This window comes from Cygnus atratus, chromosome 1 (assembly GCF_013377495.2).
Source record: "Cygnus atratus isolate AKBS03 ecotype Queensland, Australia chromosome 1, CAtr_DNAZoo_HiC_assembly, whole genome shotgun sequence".
Classification (NCBI taxonomy): Eukaryota; Metazoa; Chordata; class Aves; order Anseriformes; family Anatidae; genus Cygnus; species Cygnus atratus.
Genome location: NC_066362.1, coordinates 69,622,420 through 69,646,990, shown reverse-complemented (window position 1 = coordinate 69,646,990; position 24,571 = coordinate 69,622,420). Strand labels below are relative to the sequence as shown.

General features: G+C 39.3%; 1 protein-coding gene across 2 annotated transcripts in view; it reads right to left on the bottom strand.

The window, feature by feature from the left end:
* Window positions 1–6,371: 6,371 nt before the first annotated feature.
* PDE3A (phosphodiesterase 3A) overlaps window positions 6,372–24,571 on the bottom strand; it is a 92,831-nt gene continuing 74,631 nt past the window's right edge. For both annotated transcript variants that reach the window (XM_035550854.1, XM_035550855.1), the window contains 6 exons: window positions 22,240–22,353; window positions 20,605–20,804; window positions 18,757–18,960; window positions 15,526–15,681; window positions 10,970–11,210; window positions 6,372–6,764 (listed from right to left, as the gene is read on the bottom strand). In XM_035550854.1, the coding sequence (XP_035406747.1) occupies window positions 6,517–6,764; window positions 10,970–11,210; window positions 15,526–15,681; window positions 18,757–18,960; window positions 20,605–20,804; window positions 22,240–22,353 (1,163 nt within the window). In that variant the 3' untranslated portion in view covers window positions 6,372–6,516. The remainder of the gene's footprint in view (window positions 6,765–10,969; window positions 11,211–15,525; window positions 15,682–18,756; window positions 18,961–20,604; window positions 20,805–22,239; window positions 22,354–24,571) is intronic.

Here is a 24,571-nt window from a genome sequence, read left to right as displayed (position 1 = left end):
GGACTCCCCAGAAATAAATCAGCGCTCATCTGCCTGCCAGCTCCTGAGGAGCTTGCATCTCCCTAAGACTTCAGGCAGGGACTCACAGGGGCAACGTTTGCATCCTACTGAGGAGGTGTGATGAATTTTTCATCAAAAATCACCTGCCTGCCAAGCAAATCATACTAAAAGACTCTGAATAAATTATAAGTAGGAAGTAAATGGAGGGTAACTCTTGCACTGCTCCCTCCAACATGGAGATTCAATAACTACCACAGCAGGGGCTAAAACCATGCTTTGATTTACCTCCAGAGGAATGTTGTTTTGCTAAATGAAAGTGATGAAATTCAAAGAAAGATTTATCTTACTCAGTTGTTCTCAAATGTACTGGTGCTATTTTGTTCTAATTCAAAGTTTGCCTTCAAAAATTTATATTTTTGCTAGTTTTTCCAATGATTGATTAAAATAGTTTTCACCTTGATTTCAGTTATTTCCCCATTCATTCAACAACACTTAACAGGTGCATTTTCTTCTGGAGGCCTGAACACTGAGAACACATCATAAGCGTATTTTCTTTACTCCTTCCTTTCAAATTTATAGGCTTTTACTCCTACTAACATTAAAAAAAAAAAAAAAAGTCATTCAGATGTCAAAGGGTGCTTTTATTTGTTGAGTCACTTAAAATTTGAAAAGAAGATTCCTCTGCCCTAGTTAATGTGAACATTTCTCTTTAATGCTGTGACCATTTTGACTAATGCTGCAACATCAACTAAAAACCCTGAAACTCCAGGCTTATTTCACTCCAATGGGATTAACATTTGATTTTGAAAGAAAAGGAAAATTAAACATGTTGCATAAAATTTGTTTCATGCTGGACTATATTTTCCTTTTCTCTTTCCTATGAATTGCCACTCTGACTCTCCCTGTATGTCTGAACTCAAAGACTACTTACAGCAGCACTGTGCTGCCAACCGAGGAATACCCAACTTCTCAAACCAATATCCAGGTCCAAGACTAGAGAGAACAAGCGAGCGTCCACATCTGCCTCCCACCTGCAGCAGACCAGGGAGAGGCACGTGCCCTGATTTAATGCTCAAGATTCTCATGCTCATGCTTAAACTGAAACCTTTTTGCTTTAAACATGTAATTCTGGAACATGTCAACCATAACAGTGCTTGAAAAAGAAATAGCAACTACTATACCTTTTATGAATCACAAGGTTTTCCAACAGTCAAGCCTCTGCTGTCTGAGAAAGAAAAGCCACAAACTCTTTGCTGCCCTCCCAGCCTATTGAGTGTCCCTTCTATTAGATGGTTCCTCTCTAGAATGAACTGCAGCACACCTGTGTTGCCTCTCCCACACTTGGATCAGCCGATGCATCTCTGAGCTGTTTGCTGGTCAAGCATCTTTTGCCTGCTCTGGGTCCCAGCCCTGGGCACAGCCAGGTTTGCTGCCTGCCCAGGTTCACACTGACTGGCACTTCTGGCAGTGCCTATGGAAAATCAGTGAGAGGGTGGATTCAAACCTCCACCCATGTACATCATCAGCAACCCCCTCACCATCACCCCAACACAGGATCACACCCCCACACAGGCCAAGCAGGATGTGCCAGGTAACTAATGAGGCTTTGCAAAACTACTTCATTAAAACCTGGGACCAACCACAAACCTTTTGCTGAATTACGCTGATGACAAATTTTTTCAGAAGTGCTTAAGGTTCATTTTGAAAATAGACAAAATTCTCTAACATCCTAAGTCCCAGCCTGTCAAGTACCTAAACTGACAGCCACTCCACACCTACTCAGTTCACAGCCTGGTAGCATGGATGAAGCACTGTGTGTGGAGGTGCCCAGACATAGGAACATCGGAACATAGGCTGGGAAGTGCTCATGGGCTGTACCACCGACTGATGCTCAGTTTGGTAAGAACCTTGGCCTCTCCACACTGCATTCTACTACCTGAGGCATTTTGGAGGGAAGGAGGGAAGGAAAGTAGAGAGGTCGGTCCAGACTTTCAAAAATATTTTTGTATCTAAAAACACATGTTAAAAATGCAGTCTCCAATCACATCTGCCTAGGAACCATCTATTCTCAGAATGTGACAGTTATTTGCAAGGAGAGCCAGCACCCTGCACAAGGTCACAGGGGAGGGTATTGGTGACACACAGTCATTTCTCCATCTTTCCGTAAGGGATTTCATTTACAGAGGAAGAAAATTTAAAATGCTGCAAGAAACACTGGAGAATTACTCTTTCCTAGTAGATTCCTACAACTTATTTCTGATCTATGGCTCACAGCATCACATCAAATGCTTTTTCTACTGGAGGAAGCAACTGATTTTTAGAGGTGTGTCAACACATTCTGTACATCAAATGAAACGTAATGCCAGGTTCCCTCAAAAATTGGAACATAAGAAGTAAACTATGACACTTTGAAAGTGGTAGAAATTTTTACTTCCAGACATTGTTTTGGGTTCTTGAAAACCAAAGTCTTAGACTCCTCATAAGAGAAAATGTAATAAAACAATTAAATTGAGTCTTTCATAATCTCTACTTCATTTTGTTCCTTCTGCACCACAAGCATAAAGAGAGAAGTTACATTCCACAGTAAACATCATATGACTACTAAGCAAACTGGGAATATGGGGACAAATGGGTTTATATGTAATTGCCACGTGATGAGGAGAGCATTCTTCTCACTGCACAAGAAGCTGCAAGTCCTACAAAAAGCCTCCAATTTAAGGAAACAGCAAACCTCCTAGACTAGAAAGGAACAGGATCATCCCCCAGGTGCCATTACAGTGGAAAAAGCAAAACATTGAATCTGGAAAACATAGTCTGATACTTCTCTCCCTCTCTGTTTTTAAAGAATTGAAAACTAAAATACTTTTTTTTTTTTAAACTGCAAAACACTGTTTAAATAGGGCTTACTTTCTCTAGCATTTGATGAACCCCTTTACACAATGTACATACCAGAAACCCATATCAACTCTTTAAAGATTCTACCAGAAATCTGAACACTTTGATGATATAATCCTTCCTTCCTTCCTTCCTTCCTTCCTTCCTTCGTTCCTTCCTTCCTTCCTTCCTTCCTTTTCTTTCTTTCTTTTCTTTCTTTCCATTTTTTTTCACCCACATACTGCACAGGTTGTGGTTTATTTAGGGTTTGCAACTCCAAAGGATTGCACAAAGTGGAAAACCATCAAGGTCTAGCCTCAAAAACAGTGCTGTAACTGCAGGTCAAAAGGTTTGCCTCCTTTGGACAAGAGACTAGTATAAAAACCAACAACAACAATAAAAACTAAAAACCAGTCTGTTTCACTATCTACTAAAAAAAAAAAAAAAGGCAAACAAATGTATTCACACATTTGATATAAAATATCTCTGACATTTTCTTTGTGTTACATTTAAACCAACCTGGGGAATTCCCTGTTCATTTTTTCCCCAGAAATACAATGCAAAGATGCAAAATCAGATTGATAAGGAGTGAATACCTGCAGAAATTGGATTTTACCATTAATTATGTGGAATGCAAAAAAAATCACCAGTCCCAGTCCCAGATACTTTTGCTTCTTTGCTAGCAGTTTGGATAAATTGCCTGTCAGAAATTCCCATACTGTAAAAGACCCCAGTTAATCAAACTGTACCCACAAATAGGCTTGTGTACCAATGTAGTAATTTATAACAGCTGCATTGTTATTATAGAAAGAAAGCTTAACAAATTAGAGCAGACAATGATTTTACCTATTGGCAACCAAAAATGATGAATAAGAAAAATATAATAATTCCCTTTCAGAAAATTTTTAGGATATTTTTTCTTGGTTCAACCCTGTATATTTGCTTAGATGAGTTAATGAAACTTTAGTCATGGGAACTGGCCTCATTCTTGATTGGCTCATCTTAATTTTACCAAGTGGGCACCCACTGACACTTTGTGTAATATTTTTTTTTCTTCTTCTAGCAAAAGCAATATAAAATCAATATAAAAAATCCAGTTCCAGTGAGCATGCACTGAAAAAAAGAAGAAAAATATGCTTAGAGATGTGATATTTTAAAGCATCTCTATGTTTAATTTTTAAGGGCAGAATTAAACACATTAAATAATTCTGGTACTATAACATATGCATGTCACTTGTACAAGAAAACCCCAAATTAAATGGTTAATTGAAGTAACAGAAAAGGTATGAAAACAATGCAAGCTGAAATTGGTGGAGACTTGCTGAGATCTTGGAGAACACTCAAGTGATGGCACTTTTTCTTTTGAATTAATTCTATCCTTTCCCTTTAAAACAATAGTGGAATTTGGATCTTTGTTCTTCTGATTTCACTGAAAACCACTGACTAGATTTTTCTGCTGGTAAGAGCATCCAGAGCCATGCTCTATGGTCATTCTGTCAAAATGCAAACATCCTCTCTGCTGGTAAAAAAACACAATCCTCTTTATGCAAAGCAAAAAGAAACTCTGACAACACACATTGGCTTTGATAGAGAGGGTTTTCTAACATTTTTGGGGAGGTATCAATAGGACTAGGAAATACTGTGAATGCATAACAATGGCAAAAAGCGATGGATGCAATGTCAGCAATTTAATATAGAAAGGACTTCTACGAACTCTTCCTTTCACAAGCATTCTCACTCCCACAAGCAATCCTCTTCTTGGCAAGGGACTGCAAGATTAGCATATAAAAAACATACATAGTCAAACCATTTTTGAGAGATATTGATCTTCATATATATATATATATATATATAATTATTTTTGTGGGGAAAAACAACAACAACCTGTAAATTGTGTGGTACTGGTTGGTGCTGCCAGTCCCAAAGAGCATTAATATGCTAAAGCCATGATTCTGTAGACCAGTGGCTTCCCAGAAAGTTTTACACGTATTCAAGACTTTATTTGTTGGGTTTGAAAATGGCTACACTGTATAAAAATGCTTTTGTATTTATTCTTAAAAAAATTAGCTTTACAAAAAAAATCCCTTTTTTTCTTTTTTTCTTTTTCTTAAAGATATCATTATCTACAGGAACCCATAAAAATTTCTCCATATTTACATCTAGATAGCTAATCATTGACAAATATAATATTGTGAAATAAAATATTGAAAGTGAATATTCAACCTTTTAAATAGACATTTGGCTCACAGCATAAACAACAGAGAAAAACAAACAGAACAAAACAAAAATATCTGCTCTTCTACAGGCCCGACCTTTTCCTCTCATTAAAAAAAAAAAAAAAAAGAAAAAAAAAAGAAAACAGCAAACAAAAAGTAAGTATATTGGTGGGATCAAACACACTGCTTCTAAGCAGAACGCCATCTACAAACTGCTCCCAACCAGCACTCACACTGAAAAACAAGCTCTCTGAAGCTCATGTGAGTGGTTGCTGAGACATACGCAGGACTGGCACCATTCTCCCATCCCTCTCCTAATGCAACATTCGCATTTATTTTGAGACATGACCCCCATGCTCCCCTTCTTTTGCTCTCAAGAGACGTTGGCTTAGCTTTGCTCCAAAATCGTTATGTTTGGCCACTGATGCACGGAGGCATACGGTTAGGGTGGAAAGATGGCAGCGTGCCTCTAGTTTCCATGTGCACACGTACATTTGCTTTCTTCTCTCTCCTGCTCAAACATATATGCCATTCACACACTCAGAAGTGGACAGAGGGCCAGATCCTTACGAGAGCAGTGTGCTGCACAACCCCTCGTAAGCCTCCCTGGAAATAAACGCCCTGGCACTTCCTTTTCACCAGCAGTCTGAGAAATGCCAGAAGAGGAGGAGGAGGAGACAGAGACAAAGCTAGCATGGGCCCTACTGCAAGGCTGCTGCCTGCAGCCGGTGTGCAACGCAGGACTTGGAGGATGACGGGAAATGCAGAGCTCCTCACAAAGGGCTCCGGCTTCCTCATGGGCACAAATTCTCTAAAATTCACACCTCCTGTTCATTGTCATGTATCGAGACATGTGCTACAGCTAGTCTAATGAGAACTCAAACTCTGCTATATGACACACACACACACACAAGCACCCCCCTCACACACACATGTATGTTGGCAGGATACATTGGCATTCATGTAAAGCTTTGGAACTGTTATCCCTCAGCATTAAGAGCAAAAGATACTTAACTGGTACCTCGCTGTTAACTGCAAATGTGCTTTAGAAGCAGCATTTCTTTAGATAACTTCCTTCTGTAAATATCACAGTGACCATAAAATATCATTAAATGTATTTTGCTGAAGTGCGCAGCCAATAACCCTGGCTATACATATATATATATATTTATATAATTCCATCCCCCACCCCCACCTCCAAATCTCTGTAAAGAAAGTCTGTAAAAGCCGGTGTCGCAGTGTGAAAGCTTCCTTGAGCATAGGAGTTTAAACAATGTACCTCACCATAAAAAGGAAAGAGAAACACATTAAACAGCTGTAGGCGCATAATCCCATACTTCTACAGTGTTGTGTCTAAATGCTGTGCTGGCTTGAGAAAGAGTTTGTGCACAAGTCAATCTGTCTTAAAATACTGCTGTAAATATTGTCATTGGTTTGGTTCTACAGTTGTGTCCTCCTCTTCATCCCTCTTGGGCTTCCCTTTCTCCTCCTCCTCTTCCCTGATGGCCTGAATTTGTTCTGAAGATTGGTGCAGTGTGGATTGCTCTGCGCCTTGCTTCTCTGTCCCAGCTAACCTCTCCTCATCCTCAATTACTTTCTTCCACATTTTATGGTTCTGGAGCAGGTGCTGAGTGATCTGACAGTATATTTTCCTCCTCTTGAACTTCTTCTTTCCTGTAAAATACCATGTGATGTTAATGTTCTGTGAGGGAAGAAGGAGAACAGACTGAAGGTGTAGGAAGTAGGGTGTGTTATAACATACAGGAATTGCACCAACAGATTTTTAAAATCACAAACTTAAAGATCCTTAAAAACTCAGAAAGTCATGTCAACCCAGACCTCCAGGAGAAAACTTTTCCCACACAGTTTGAGCCCCAGCCTTGTCTTACCATGGACTGCATGCTGTCCCTTACTGTATAGCTCACAGAGACATCTAGTGTTTGAACGATGATGCACAAAATATGTTTCTGAGCTGTTTCCACTCACTGTTTTGGGATTAAGTGCTTCAAGACAGCGATCATCTTACTCTGTAACACAGACATTAAATCCCCATCCCAAAACAGATCTCTGCTCACTGCTCTAGAAAAAAAAAATCCTGACTGTTTTCTCACATTTTGCCTTTGATCTGAGAAGTGTTGTAGGAGGGTAACAAACTGAGTAAGCATTAGGAATCAAAGGAGAGAACCCGTTCCTATGTTCCCTTGTCAAAGACAGAGATTTACTACTCTACCACTACAGTGAAGATGATCATAAAGCCTTTGCACAACATTGCTCCAGCAACAGAGTTTGATCACTGATGAAGTGGTCACATAGCCAAACACTATCAGGAAGTAACTCATATCTCTGTTTTTGATTCATCCGTCCCCTCCTGTAAATCTGACAAATGCTTTTGTCACTGTTAGTTCTCAGGGCTCCTGACACAGCTGCACCACAAGTGTTTTGCTTTCTGAAGTGGCTTTTTTTTTTCTTTTTTTTTTTTTTTTTTCTATGCCTGTATAGCCTGTCCAACACAAATTGTTAACAATACAAAGCTTGAAAATTTTCCCTGATCATTAACAGTGGCAACGTCAGTGATAGAACTGAAATAATAACCCCTCCAAAGACAACTGCTGATTTCTTTTTTTTTAAAGAAGGTGACGTACAAGAATGTTTTGTACCAAATAAATTTGCATGGATTAGCACTTGCAGGTTGCCTGAAGTATGTCTGTGTCAGGGTCCAAAATGTTTAGCCCTTGAAGCTTCTGAACTGGAAACAAAGAGCTTTTCACTGAGCACAGACCAAATCCAACTCAATCCTTCATTAGAAAGCCCTTGGTTCTCTGTAGGAAACCTTCAGGTTTAGCACTAATAAGAAGCCCCTACTCTGCCAATGCCACAGCAGGACATTCCCTCCTGGCTTTCCTGAGTGACCTGCATCTTGCTGCTCTCTGCCGAGACCACTGAGCACTTGCTGTGGTGATAAAATTTGCCTGAATCACTAAAGACTGTTTAATTTTTATATTTACAACAGAACTTTGAGAAAATTACATGCTCCTTTATAGTAACAAAATAAATCAATTTTAGGCTACCTTAAATTTTCATAACTCTACATATATCTCTGCTGTTTCAGTGAATTATCAGGAGCTACATTTTCTGCAACAACTATACTTCCATCTACCTAAATTTCATTTCCATCAAGAAAAACATCACCAATATCTCCACAACACATAGTATTTATGTATCTCACATCTCATCCTTTTATTTGTAAGTTTCATGAAGGTTTAGAACATCCATAACTGTGTTGATAATAGGAACAAATTTCTAATTACTTTTAAGACCTCTATATCCACACAAAAAATTCTGTAGATGCCTAATGCAGATCCATACAGTCACAGAGAATTTAGGGAACCAGAAGAAAACAGTTTTTAATACGTTCGTATGACTGAGATGAGCACCTCACATTCAGTAAGAAGGAAGCAGGAAGAACTTCTTTGGCTATTTCAAAACTTTTGATACATTCATTTTTAAGGTTTTGAAAAAGATGCAAAATGTAAAAGCAATAGCTTGAATAATAAAATATTATTATGAGGTAGAATATCATGAATCCTAGGGTCCTGAGGGAATTGGCTGATGCAGTCACCAAGCCACTCTCCATATTTGAAAAATCATGGCAGTCAGGTGAAGTCCCCTGTGACTGGAAAAAGGGGAAGATCACTCCCATTTTAAAACAGGGTAGAAAGGAAGACCTGGGGAACTACAGACTGGTGAGCCTCACCTCTGTGCTTGGAAAATCATGGAATGAATCCTCCTGGAGGCAATATTAAGGCACATGCAGGACAAGGAGGTGATCTGGGACAGCTAGCTTGGCTTCACCAAGGGTAAATCGTGCCTAACCAATCTGGTGGTCTTCTGTGATGGAGTAACTGCATCAGTCAACAAGGGAAGACTGACTGATGTCATCTCCTTGGATTTCTGTAAGCCCTTTGACACAGTCCCACACAACATCCTAATCCCTAAATTGGAAAGATACGGATTTGAAGGGCGGACCAGCTGGTAGATAAGGAATTGGCTTGACAGCTGCACCCAGAGAGTAGTGGTCAATAGTTCTATGTCCAGATGGAGACTGGTGATGAGTGGTGTCCCTCAGGCGTCTGTCTTGGGACCAGTGCTTTTCAATATCTTCATCAATGACATACATGATGGGATTCAGTGCAGTCTCGCAAGTTTGCAGATGACACCGAACTGAGTGGTACAGTTGATACCAAAGAAGGAAGGGATGCCATTCAAAGGGACCTGGGCAGGCTGGAGAAGTGGGCCAACATGAACTGCATGAGGTTCAACAAGTCCAAGTGCAAGGAGCTGCACCTGGGTCAGGACACTCCAAGACAGGAGTACAGCCTGAGAGAAGAACTCACTGAGACCAGCCATGCAGAGAAAGACTTGGAGGACTTGAGGGTTCTGGTGGATGAAAGGCTCAACATGAGCCAGCAGTCTGTGCTTGCAGCCCAGAAGGCCAACTGCATCCTGGGCTGCATCAAAAGAGGTGTGACCAGCAGGTCGAGGGAGGTGATTGTCCTCTTCTACTCTGCCCTTGTGAGGCCCCACCTGGAGTACTGCATCCAGGTTTGGGGCCCCCAGCACCAGAAAGAAGTGGACCTGTTAGAGTGAGTCCAGAGAAGGGCTACAAAGATGATCAGAGGACTGGAGCATCTCTCCTATGAAAAAAGGTGAGAGAGCTGGGGATGTTCAGCCTGGAGAAGAGAAGGCTCTAGGGAGACCTTTCAATTGAGACCTTTCAATTGAGACTTTTCATTGAGACCTTTCAATATTTAAAGGGGTCTTTATGGATGGAGAAGGACGCTTTACTTGGGTAGATAATGATAAGACAAGGGGGAATGGTCTTAACCTAAAAAAGGGTAGATTTAGACTAATCATTAGGAGGAAATTCTTCACTGTATGGGTAGTGAGGCACTGGAACAGGTTGCCAAGAGAAGTTGTGGATGCCTCATCCCTGGAGGTGTTCATGGCCAGGCTGGATGCGACATTGGCCAACCTGATCTAGTGGGTGGCATCCCTGCCTATGGCAGGGGTGTTGGAGTTAGATGATCTTTAAGGTCCCTTCCAACCCAAGCCATTCTATGATTCTATGATATGATTCTATGAATATTGAAAAGAAAACAGAAGATGACTAAAAAATGGTTGGTTTTCAGTATGACAGGTGTTAATGATGGCCCGTGCTTTTAACTTAAAAGCAGCATTGTCGGACTTGACTAGCAGGGACACAGAATATTACACAATACAGCAATGAGATGAATGGCGACTAAGAATTTAAAAGTAAGGCTAGACCCTAGAATGGATAAATGAGAACATACTTCATCTTTCTTCTTAATACAGAAACGTCAGTTTCAATGCTTTGGGGTCTCTGTTGGTTACCAACCTCATAGCTTTCCATCTGGTAGACAATTCCATAAATGTGAATCTGCCACAGAAATGTGTAGTTCTGTCTGCTATTAGAGAGATGATCCTGTAGAGCTGGTGGATGCTAAAATAAACCTGTGCACACTATATTATTTAATGTTTACTTTGAACTTTTGGCATGAAACGATTTGGGGAAGAATAGAAAAGGTAAGGTTGTTAGAGAAAAGGCTATGTATCAGTGTTTCACTAGGGCACTAAAGGCTGGTGCTTTCTAGACAGATGAGATACAGGGAAAGGAGTGCCAACGTTGACTAACCTCATGACAACTTCACCAAGGACAGCGCTGAATCACTGTAACTCTGGAGAGGTTCACGTAGAACATGACCAGCTCATGGTCTCTACGCTTTTACAATATGACTTCTTAGTTTTTGGTCATAATATGGAACTTTTTCTGTTGAAAAAAATAAGTGTGAGTAACTTACTGGATTCAGCATTTTCACACGTTTCCATTTCTGCTGTATCTTCCTCTTCATGCTCATCAGTGTCTCCTGATTCATCACTATCTTCTATCCATTTTCCTGGCATCAGCCCTGCTGAGTCATAGGAGTTACATAGTGGTCCCACAATGTGAGTGATGAAAGATTCCTGGAGGTGTGCCAGCTGAGGAGCAGAGCGATCCATGAAAGGACTGATAGGCAGGCCCAAGCTAGCCTCTTCATCACCCTGGAGAAGAAAAACAGCAGTAATTTCTCTGAAGTGAATGAAAGAAAAACCGTGTCATGAAAAGGAGCAATGCACATCAAACCCATTAAAAATGATGAAAGAAAAATAGTTCTACTGTAATGCCACTTCCATACCATGCCAGCGTGACATTATTACAGTGCCATCATGTCAAATGATTCATTGAAGTTACAGCTCTTTTCTTGTAAGAGGACCCACTACCAACAGTGTGAATTTAACAAGAATGTTACTTTGATGACTGCTCAAAATGATGCCTACCACCACTGTCCTGTACTTTGCACTGAGTTTGAAAGTTTGAAAACTGATGATTTCCTTATTTCTTTACATTATTTTCAGAAATGTTTTCTGATTTTGTGATTGTTAGCTCATTCTCCTTGTACTCAGCCAACTGTTTGCAGGGAACAAGACTGAATTGCTGCAAGCCAGAGCCATCTCATTGACCTAGTTTTCTTATGGATTTTGTCCTTATTACACATTTCTTAAAACGAAGAACTCCTTTTGGCTTTGGGTCATAATTATCTGCTTTCTGGAAATACTAGAATGATCCCCATCAAAGTAGGCATAACTCAGAAGCAGTAAATCTTTCCCATAAAGCTTTTTGCTATCTTTTCTTGGGGAGAGAGAGCTGAGAGGAGGTATAGGAAGACTTATTTGCCTCCTCTCATGATGTGAAAAAGGTCAAACTTTCTTGCAGTACAAAGTCTGATATTCTCACTCACCCCTATCATAGCAAAGCCTCTGGTGATATCAGCGAGTTTTCAGCTGAGTAGACATGTCAAGACTGAATGCCACTTCCCCAGTAAAACAAACAAACAAACAAAACAAAACAAAACAAAACAAAAAAACCACATCCCTTTAATCAAACCTGTTATGCAAATTAAGACATTAATACAACATGGAGGGCTATTTTTTGAGAATACAGATTAGAATCTGGGCAGACATATTCACCTTCCATGAATTTACATGTTGCCTGAATTTATTTCCTGGCAATCTACATTTTCCAAAAGTCAGAGACAATGTTATCTGGTCAACAACTCATTGATAGCTTGGAAGGTCAATGAATGAAAGTTCGATTTTGAAGCATGTACCACAAACATCTCACTTCCTTGTGGTTTGTTTTGTTTTTATTTTTGTAATAACCTACCAAAAACATTATACTCAATCATTAAATGCAGAATATTAGTCTTAACAAAACACTGAAACATGTCATCCATCCTTGAAATAACAAGCAAATTAAAAGAAGTGGCAACTCGCTCTTCTTCACAGTAACACATCTGAGATTTCATAGTTGTAAGTTGTCACTAGTGGGAAGAAAGCTGACTATTAAAATGTTTACAAGTTCTTTTTTCATGTCCAGTTAAAACATGATTTATTATGTGAAGTATATTACAGCGCATTTTTTGATTCTTTTTAATGTAAGTCTAGCCTAACTTTGAATAAATATGCTGAACACGTGGAGGGAAAAAATGAAACATACTGTAACAATATGGTACAGGTTTTTGAACAATTATATGCAATGCACTTGTTATTTTATGGGAGTTAAATTCTTCAGAGGAATTGGTGTTTATTAAAGGAAACCCAAGAAAAATATTTCACTATTCTCACAGCATAGGCTGAATGTATGCTTTTTGATAACAACAGTTCTGGGGAAGTTCAAACTTCCCATAAAATTTTCCTCTTCAGAAGTGAGAAAAAGAATGCTTTTCCCTACTCAGAAGAAAGTTGATGATCAAAAGCATGGTGAAGATGGTTTAATACAACACATATAGTATATTTCATTAAAGAAAGTCGGGTTTTGACCTAGGTTAAATAAATTGAAAATCTAACTTATTGTCCTTAATGTCAAAAGTAGGTCCTAGGAAGAATATGCTCTTTGTTTTCAGCCCCATCATAGAATCACAGAATTGTTTGTGTTGGAAGGGACCTTAACAACCATATGGTTCCAGCTGCCCCTGCCATGGGAAGGGACACCTCCAACCAGATCAGGTTTCCCAAAGTCCCATCCAACCTGGCGTTGAACACTTCCAGGGATGGGGTGTCCACAACTTCTTTGGGCAACCTGTTCCAGTGCTTCACAACCCTCTGAGTAAAGAATTTCTTCCTTATATCTAATCTAAACCTACCCTCTTTTAGTTTACTACACTTCTACACCATTAACTACACTTCCTGACAACTATACTTCCTGACAGAGTCCCTCTCCAGCTTTCTCAAAAGTCCCAGTATCCTGTCAGGAATGCAACAACTCATGTCAGGCAAAAGACAAAACAGAAAATGTATCAGTACATATTGATTTCTCACTATAGTGAATATACATCTTTTATTAAAACAAACAAACAACAACAAAAACAACAAAATCACACTGACCACCCAATGTCTTGTAATTCGCAAGGGAAGGTTTCAAAGACTTTTGCCCACAGTTCCCATGCCAAAAGTAAAGTCAGTAACGAAGATAACAAACGTGCTATTCTGAATCAAAATTTGCAGAGAAGATAAATCTTAAGATTATTTATTTTTAATTACAGTATTATGAGAAAGATTATCTGCAGCAGTCCTTTGGAGCAACTTCCAAGAGCATGAAAATATTAATAGCACAGCTTTCTGACTGATGGACAACGACATAGATTTTACTGTGGAAGAGCATCCTCTCACACATGTTCCTCCCAAGCTCAACTCAGAGCTCACTTTCTGACACTCTGATGATACCACTGTATTGGAGCACTTACTGCCCTCTGAAATTAGTTATTTTGGACCAAAGAAAAGTCATATCATATATATGATTAACAAGTTTTGTTTGCATGCAGTGGTCACACACATAAGCTATGATCATCACCAGAATTAGGTGAAGTACAATTTGTTGGGAGAACTTTAATGAGAATAAACAAAGAAAAGCATTTCCTGAAAGAAAATGTGGGAGATGAAGGTTAATTACTGCTGTTATGGGATTCATTCTCTTCTACAAAGAAAAAAAAATTAAAAGAAAAATTGAACTAACTATATTTGTAATATATTTAAGAATCTTTGCCATTTCTTTTCCTCAGGACTGTTTAAAGAAATGAAGGACCTTCAGGGCAATGTCTTAATTTTGACCCTTCTTCCATTTCTTTACATACTCCAGAATGCAGCAGCAGAAGAAAATCCTACTTTTTCCAAACTCTAAGTACAGTAAATTTGAGTGAAGATGACAAGGCTTTAAAAGGGGTTATCCTGTGACTTTAAGTCAGTCTACCTTCCCCTAGAAGACTGTCCAGTGTCTGATTCAGTGATTTAGCCTGCATGCTTCCTCCTGAAAAGACAGGATGTGAAGTTCAGTCTAACCAGCACATTCAAAACGTCTTTCCACTCAGGAAACAGAGGAATAACGTGGGAACAGCTCTGTCTCTTGCACTCAGCATGCCTAAATAAATTATAATGAGAAAAGTTTCAATTAAGAGCACCCTTATACCTGGCAGGAGAGCACCAGTGCCTGGCTATATTCCCAGGTCTTTGTAAATCAGTCTGTGGCTGTTCTCCTTCCTTGTGCTACCATCAGCTGAGTCTTGCATTATTATTGCTGTTGTACTAACAAACCTTTGGAAAGCTGAAAGTGATGTCAAAAAAAAAAAAAAGTATGAGCTAGGGAAAGCTGAAAGTGATATCAAAAAAAAAAAAGTATGAGCTAGGATCAACATGTAGGGAGCAGATATGGTTAGTCTGTAATAAAATGAAAGTCAACAATGTTACAATGGCATTCATATTCATTACACAAAGGTTCTGTGTGTGTGTGCATGCAGGGACATGGCCCAAGGGGAAACTGAAATAACCCCTCTTCTTTGTTTAGATCATCTCAATAAGGATGTCGTGTCCAGTTTTAGAGAGCACATGTCAACAAAAGTGTGAGCCACCTGGAGTCAATGCAGAGAAGAGCAATGAGAACCAGCAGATGTCTTGAAAAGATATGGAAGAAAGGATGAAAAGATAGTTTGTACTAAAGAAGACTGAAAGAAGGATGACAAGCCAACAGAAAAAAATAGGAAAAGAACAACTTGTTCACCATGTACATGGTAAGGATATTGACAGACTAGATTGGCTAAGCCTGTACAAAACCCCATCATCAGATGTCTTTGAGGACAAATTAGAAGCTTGAGTGCCATACGGACTATCACTGATCCAGCATACAAATGGTCTATTTGAACTCTAGGCATTCCCTTTAGCCCTGTTCTCTGCAATTTTCACTCATCATCAGCATTAGCACACTGCAGGACTGTTTAGCCCACAACATGCAACCAGCAGATACCACCTTGGACATGCATTTATTTACCTGTTCATAAAACTCATTGACAATGCCTTCTGTCCACTGCAGATGCAAGTCTTTGCATTTTGCAGGCCCGTTTATGTCAGCCAATTTGATGCACATTTGGCAAACCAGCAAGCGGTCATTCTCATTAGTCCAGTCAATCCCAACGTCATCATTCACCTGGCAGGCAGAGAAAGGAAATACATGACAGTAATGCTCAATAAGAATGCATCCACAGAGGAAATTCTGCCCTGGGATACCTTGTGGTTCAGCTACTTGACAGAATCACAAATGTAAGCAGGTGAGCTAACTTAAAGTTGAAATTTACAATCACCCGCATATCAACCTATAAAAAGAAAAATAAGTGAAAAACAAGGAACATTGAGATATATTATGAGAAATTAATATTTAGCAAATAATGTGTCTGTCTGAAAGCATTTACTAGGAAAACAAAACAAAAAAAAATGCAACATTTCCATGACATTTTCCAAGAAATTACTACCTAATTTGTGCACAAAAATAAATTGCCATTAAATGACATGCTGATTTTATTATAGCATGAAGATGCACGTAACAGGTCTATTTTTCTATTTGATCTAAATTTTTCTGACAGGATTCATATTTTTCCTTTTCTCAATTTTTCCCATACCTTCCACAATGAAATGTGATATATGCTATCGACTGCCTTAAAATCAAACCGTAACTTTCAAAGAGTCACAGAAAGGCTGAGGTTGGAAGGCACCTCTGGACTTGTCCAATCCCCTTGCTCAAGGCAGGGCCAGTTGTTAGACGCTGCTCAAGATCGCACGCAGTTGGATTTTGAGTATCTCCAACAAGAGGAAAACTCCACAGCCTCTTTGAGTAACTTTTTCCAGTATACAACACCTCTCACAGTAAACCAGTCCTTTCCTATTTTTAATGAGATTTTCTGTGTTTCCATTTGTACCCCTTGACTCTTGCCCTGTCACCACATAACACTGCAGAGGTCTTGCTCCATCTCCCATGGACTTGTGTATGTACAGTTTGTTAAAGTGTTCCCTCACTGAAGGTAAGTCTTCACTGCTCCCGACTTTCTCTGACATCTCTTGGATCTGGGATTCCCGAAGCCAGGTCTTACCCACAAAGACAGAGTCAGAGAACGCACTGAGGACCTTGGCCTTTTCCATCTCCAAATGGTCAGTGATACCAACCTTTGCTGCCATTAGCCACATTTTCCCATCTCAGCTTTTTTTCCTAAAACATCTCTGAGTGTCGGAGGGACTTTACTGTGTAATTAATTTTTTAAATTCAAATCCCTCCTTGAAACACAGCTTTAATTTTCAAGTTTGCAGTAGTTGAAAATGGATAGGAAGTTGTGTTATGACTAGACAAAACTTACATGTCCTCTGTCACCAGGTCCCCTGTCCCATATAGGAGTAGGTCCACAATGTTGAGGGCTATGCTATTAATATACATGATTTGACATAACTAGTGTCAGAGGACAGTAAGTGCTCTGATGCATTGATATCACCAAAGTGACAGACAGTGAGCTTCCTTCATTATTTCTTGTACTTTCCAGACAGCAAGATTTTCTCGTAGGAGGATGATTACATTACATGTGCTTACACTGACTTCTACAGTCTCTCTGACTATGGTCAATACACTAAACTACAGTTCAGCAACTCAATCAATAACATAATCATTTAGAGCTCAGCTTATCAGAGCTGCAGAAACTCAGATACAAACGTGTGAGGTCTGCTCTCGGAGGCCACTCTGGTACAAAAGAGGTTTTTCTAACCAAGTGTAAATAATCTCTTTTTAAGACAGTGATGACAGGGAAAGCTAGGATCAGCCACAAATACTGCTTAATAATTTCACTTTCTCCTCCTCTTTTTTTTTTTTCCTTTTTTTTTTTTTTTTCCCTCATATTACTTACTTTCACGGAAGTGAAGGTTTTGGTCCAAACTGTCAAAGGCAAAGGATTTATTCAGACAGCCTGAATTCACTGTACTTTATTGTCATGGGAGCCCTATCAGCTGAGAATCTGCCAGTAAGTTTAATACTTTAAGAGGAAATTAGGCAGGTGAAAATTGCCCTGGGGTTTAAAATTAAGACCTAAAGAAACCCCTCTGGTATCACCAGCAGGGATGTGGGACATGTCTAACAGGGGTCCAATGTTAAGGAGTTAAGACTTTTATGGATCTTCAGATCAGTTCCCTGTCTACCCTGGACCATAATTTAAGGCATTTCTTTACAACTCCTTAGAGCCAAACAAAGAGATATAGGGTAATGGAAAACAAAACCAGTCATACATCCGTAGGCTTCAGACTTTCAGGATACAGGTCCATCTTAAGCAATACCCCAAGAAAACATTTTATCTATGAAACTAAAACAGCTAGGAGGTCCCAATCCAGGACAAGAAATACACTGTGTTTGGTTTTATACAAGGAACAAGTAGGCAACATCAGCTCCCAAGCAGATATTATCCAGGTAACATACCTACAGCTTGGATAGATGGTGGAGTTTATTAAAATAAACTTATAGATAGTAATTTCCAATAAATTGAAACTAGATGACACTGTACAATAATTTTTAAAAATAGGTTCCCAGGGTTGTAATTTTATACTCACTGAGTTGAGCATAAATAAAAGATCTTTACTGACCTTTCTCGGGGGTTTACCCATTGGGAACAAAGTAGGAAAGAAAGATCTTTTACTGCATTTCAGATCAGAATTTCAAAATCATACAATATCTGTGTTTTGCTAATAGAACAGTACAATTAAACAGATAAAGAGTCACGTTAAGTATTTAGACATTACGGAAATGTGGTAAAACCTCTCCTTTTTTTTTTCCTTTTTTTTTTTTTTTTTCCTGAGTGTTTTGCTAATGTCTAAAATGCCAGCGGAGAAGAAAACAATATTGAAAAGTAGGATGTAAGTGGGATTTTCATCAAATTGTCCTATATTACATAATATCCTCAACAGGGCAAATTAGCCATTCTAAATCTGCTTCTGTATGTTATCAACAGGACAACAGATCCTGCCTTAAACCAACTTCTGAAAAACACAAGCATATATAAGAAAGGAAGCTGTGGCACTAAATTCAAATAGGTAAAAGAAATGCCAGATTAATATTCATCGGAATGTTTTACAGCAGCTGAGAGGCCATTCGGAACAAAAAGCAACACAGCAGCATTTTTAATCATTTAACTGTGATGCTACCAAGCCCTGGAAACTTTTCTGACTATCCACCAGAAACCCAAATGAATCTTTTTACCTTGGCATTGAATCTGGCAACAAAATCAAAGTGTTTTTTCAGGTCAGTAGCCAAAATTGCCTCAATGACGAGGAAGCGGAAATGCTTGAATTCCACATGGTCAAGGTTGACCAAGAAGTTGTATTCTGGCCTCGACATGAAAAGGTTCCAGGCAGCAGCAGCGTGGTGATTCTCCAGAACAGAGCGGTCATTGTACAGCACTGCCTGTGAAAGCAACATGGGCAGATGTTCAGCAAAAGAAACACCACAACTACAGAAATAAGAATGATGTGGGGATAATGCATGAGGGGCATTCAGGTTTGGATGATTTCATTTTTTTTTCAAGATTTTCCTGAGGTTTCAAATGTTATTTTGGCAGGAATAGTAGCTGCTTATTTGTAAAATCTGGATCTTTCCCTGCTTAAGGGTCTTCAGTTCCTGACTGAACCTCGTCATCTGACAACGAATGTCTAACATAATCTAGGCATATACATATGTATATTTAATATACATAGGCATGGTCAATATTATCCGCTAGTGTTTCCCTGTTTTCCAGAACAAGTCACAGTACTAACAGGGATTACTGCCTATGATGTTTGTATATGGCAATTTTATCCACATTAGATTGATTCCAAATGCAGAAACAAATGAAATCCCAGTTTGAAACCTGACAACATGCATTCAACATGGCAGATTTATCAATGCTAAAATCCAAATTATTTGGTTTATGGAAAGAAATGTTGTGTAAAGTCTCGTATATTTTTACACAAATATATATGGATAGTTTCCAGTGTTAGGACTTTTTTCATTACTTTTCAATTCAATTATATACTGTCATCTTGAGATGAAAAAAATCTACTCTATCATAAAGAATAGAATCTATTCTTTATCCCAGATGTAACTTCCTTTGTTGACTTTTACAACCACAAAGGTACAGCATTCATTTCTTAAAAATGGATTTAAGAATAGTGTGTCTTCCATCAGTCTATTTATCCAGCTAGAGTGTCAGAGTTCTTGGTCACAAAATATGTTGCAAGGATGAGGAGTATTACTATATAGACTGATACAGAGCAAGGCCAGATGACTTCCTTTTGCTAAGAAACGAATTCTGGATCCAAGGTGGGGAGTAAATCCATAATTTCTGCATCCCTAACCAAATTCTCATCATTACACCACCTTTCGTTCTTTCTTTCTGCTCAGAAATATCTTTCAGCAGAGTATGCTGAAGCCAGGCAGGTCAGCTATGTAAGGTAAGGAAAGATGATCTCATAATTAAGCCAATAAACAGTGCCTCAGAATTGCTGAATTTGACTGCCAGCATTGGCAGCAACATCTGTGTAACCTTAGGTAAGTCTCAATTATTCATTTGTAAAACAGAGATGTTTTTTTTTCCCCCGGTAGAGTCATAGTGTAAAGATACATTCATAAATGACTGCAGCTATTCATATACTACAGGAGCAACAGAAAATATATGTTATGATTGCGCACAAACTCACTTGCATGGTGCACTGGAAACTACACAGTTTGTTTGTCTGTTTGTTTTAATCTTTCTGTGCCTTATTGTGTAGAGTAATATTTCCCTTAATTTCACAAACAGTTACAGATTCTGTGACATGCAGCAGAACATTTGCTTCTCCTTCACAAAGACATTTTATCTATACCTTTCTTAACACTCCCCCTGAGTGTAGTGAGGGTGTGTAAGGAGACTTACTGGCAATCCCCAAGTGATTATTTCTTTCACTTTGATAAGCTATTTCAAAATATTTGGTATAACTGTGCTTGATGTAAGCTTCAGGTATCACCGACAAGTAAAATCTGCTACCATAGACCTTCCAAACTTGGCAGCAACACTGCCTGAGATTTATTTACCTGAGGAGCACTTGTTGCTACCAAAAAGGCATTGGTCCTTCCTGGATGGTCATAATCATGCATGGCTGCAGCTACGTAAAGAGCCATCAACTCGAGGGCTGGGATGTTGCCAGCTAGGCATCCGTAGCTGTCATCTGTAGGTGTGTATGTCTTCGAAAACACATAACCCATATGGCCGTGAGTGATTCCACTGTCAGAATCTGAGCAGAAATAAATAAGTTTAGAAAATTTCTTATCACCTTTTCAGTGACTTACTGAAACAGCTGGGAGCAGCAAAGCAGGAAGAGGAGTGGAGGATTCACAGTACCTAACTGAAGAGTAAACATGTCCTGGGCTGAACACTTTATGATGCTGTGTACATGACCCAGTGCAATAAGACATGCTGTTGAACAATTTCAGATCCCCCAGGGATCTTCCAGCCATCCAGCAGAGCCTAGTCTCAAACTACATAAGGCATTAACAATAAGATACGGGCCAACAGACATGCTGGACCCTTGTAAGTAACTCAATCTTTGCATTCCTTCCTCTAAGTGCTTCACCGTATAGATTAATTTATGAAATACTATCAGTTCTTAAAGTAGTGGAATACCATTTGTTAATTCAATTGGTATAGGTGCATGTTTTTCAATCCAATGTCTAGACTTTACTTTTTTGATGATAATTCTCTTACCAGCCTCTTTTTGAATCAGCTTGAACATACCACTGGCAGATTTTGAGGGAGATGCACTGAATGGAACTTGCATGCAAACGAACAACATCTTTCAAGTTACAAACACCGAAAGCCCCAAAACACAAGTCCTTTCATTCCACCCAGTTCACCTCAGCTACAAAGCCTCCAACAACATTTGCTGGTATGATTACTGACAAAATTTTCCAGGAATAGCAACCTTTCACACCACCAAAACATCCTGAGGAGTTTCATAAATGATATTCTAATGCCACACAAATGCACACACATGAAAAGTGGAAATGTTCTCTGTGGACCAAACTCCTGTTTTTTCAACAGCTCCCTCAGAATCCCCACAAAACACAGACAGGTCCTCTAGTTGCTACAGCTCAAGCTGGTGAAGTTAATATAAATGTGCAATAAGAGCTTCCTGTAAGTAGCAATCATAAAAGAGCAGACAGAGGGACTCGCAAACTAATTGCAAGGTGGTAAAAACTCTCCTTTGGAGACAGTGAGGAATGGCAAAGGAACACTTCACAACAGCCAAGCAGTAGCAGTACATGCCACTACCTGTGTGTCCCAGTAGTTTCATAATAGCAAAACAATGCAGGGTTTGAGGATTAAAAAGTCTACACTGTTTCTTGTAGCAGCATTAGAAAGCACTCCTAACACAGTTTCCTAGAAGAAAAACTATCGAAAAATCAAATGGTAATAAACATCTGTTATTACGGGTGACCGCAAAGGTTTCCATTCACACATTAAATGTAAAATATTAGGTTTTGGAGGACCAGCTACTTTCTCTTCAACGTTATACAAATATACATGCAGCATTCAACAGGCCATTGAATTTAAAAGTCTTTGTAACAGCAAGTACTGCACTCAACTCTCAATTGTTGGCCTTCTTCCAGCAAATTTCATGTCAAAAGCTTTAAAAAATACAACATATACACTAGCATATTTAAATATACCTGAATCACTTGCTGACCCATGATCATTAATCACAGTTGGCAGTCCTGGAATGGGCTGAGTAGTAAGGTACCAAACGGCATGCAGAACATCAGTTGCATGGATTCGGTTGTGATCTGTGATACAAAGCAAATGACCTTGCTATTAAACATGAGTATTTCCTACGGAGAGAAATCAGCACCATCTAGTGGGTACTGCATGACAGTCAATCGAGCAGAAACAAATCAAATGGTATCAGAACCATGAAAAACAGCTGTATAGTGTAAATGCTCAGCTTTTTACTATGGCTCAAGCAAATTCATTAGCAAGTCTCAACACCAGTCCAAAAAAGAGAAAAACAAGAGCAAAGCAGTGGTACCTGCACTGTAGGAAACTTTGTGAAGAAAGCATTAAGCAAGGAGTCTGACCCACGCTTCCAGCTCCATTCCTTTACTCCAGTGGTTGCTTTTCACTAGTTAAATGTCATAGGCTAAATATCTGTTGTTAGCCTTTGATTCAAATGAAATCATTGGGAAAACCCCATCTACTTCAGCAGATGGTTCTCCCAACTTCTAAACACGAGGCAGATAACACCTACCTGACTCTACTTGAGCAAATGTCAGTGCTGTGTTAATGGCAGCACTGCAAAGTCAAACTCAGGATATGTGTACACTGCACAGTTAAAACAAGTTCTTTCTGCAGTTTTCTGGCCAGGGATAAGATTTCAGGCCCTGACTCCTGTAATCTGGCTTGCTACAAATTCTCTTTGCAGAAATGAGAGATAAAAGTCACTCCAAGGCTCTTCCCACCAAATCCTTCAATGCCAGATAAACTATCCTACAATCAACACAACTGGCTGAAAAAGGAATCACACACTAGTTCAGCACAAAGTATCATTTAAACATACACTGGCAAAAGCAAACACGATGCTGAAAGAGGAGTAACACTTTGCTGCACGAGGACCAAAACTTACATCTGGAGTAGAATCACTGAAAGACAAGTATTTCAGCTTGTGATTCAGGCTAATTTTGGGCAGAGCACAGGTATATTCTACAGTGACTAACTAATGCTGCTAGCTGAATTATAGCTTGTGGCTACACTACCATTGTTGCAGTTCTGGAAAGATGCATTTCAGACGCCGAAGTACAGAAATGTGGGACTCCATCACTGGGTCGCCCCCATCAATATGACTCACAGGAGGCGGTAACAAAAACTCTGTACTCTGCGGGATGTAGAATGGTCTGTCATCAAGATGTGTAAGCAACCTGGTTTTATACCTGCCTCATCCTCAAGACAGGCAGTGTGCAGCTGACAGAGAGTTTCTTAGCACTGAAGCTGAACTTCACACTAAAGCTACCCTTCTGTGGGAAAAAAAAGAGAAGAAAGGAGAAGAGCTGGGATGGAGAAAGTACCCTGGGGAGCCAGATTTGCCTCTTTGCCACTGCTGGGGCATGGATGATTGCCTGTTCCTGCTGGGAAAAGCCACCTGCCTCCTCCAGGGAAGCAATGCTGCTACCATATTTCTAACCCTTGTCATCAGTGGGGCAAAAGCTGCCTGCCTGCATTTGCCCAGTTTTGGCATAGGAGGTGTAAAGAAGAGCTTCACCATCTTGCTAACCCAAGACTATGATGCTCAAGGCAACTTCCTACTTTGTCTACTTCTAAAATTGTCCTAAAATCCTGCCTGCCAAGGGCAGATGGGTGTAACACAAAGGCTTATTATATTCACATTTTGCAGTCACTTTGCTTACTCACTATATGTGAGCATAATGTCATGCCACTTGGCTTTGGTATTTACCCCTTTAATCTCTTGCTCTCCTGTGACTTTCTCCGTTTAGATATTTAGCTACTTTTTTATTAGTAGTATTAAGTAAAACAGTAAGCAGCATAGGACTGGATATTTTTTGAAAAGAACAAAGTAAAATATGGAAGAGATCTCCTCGCTGCTGCCTTTCTTTCTAAGTACTAAGAACATCTATCCTGAGAAACTAATCTCATGCAAAACCTAGAGGATGATCCTGCATAGGGGTCTAATGCTTTTCTCTGGAGTAAAGGCTGGATGAACCTCTTGTGAAACTTGTACTAACTTAATCCAGCAGGGATAGTCATAGTTAATTTTGTATGAATAACTCATTTTTCAGTTCAGCAACCAGGAGAAAAGACTGGTTCAATAAAAACAAATTGCTTTGGTTTTTACTCCTTCACAGAAATTAAAAACTGGAAGGTAAATTAATTATGTATTAGACAAAATATTCTTCTTGACTATAAAATTAAACACACATAAGAAAAGTCAAGGAAATGGAGGCTATATTTTTATAAATAGCTAGATTTACAAAAAAGTCCGGAGCCCCTATG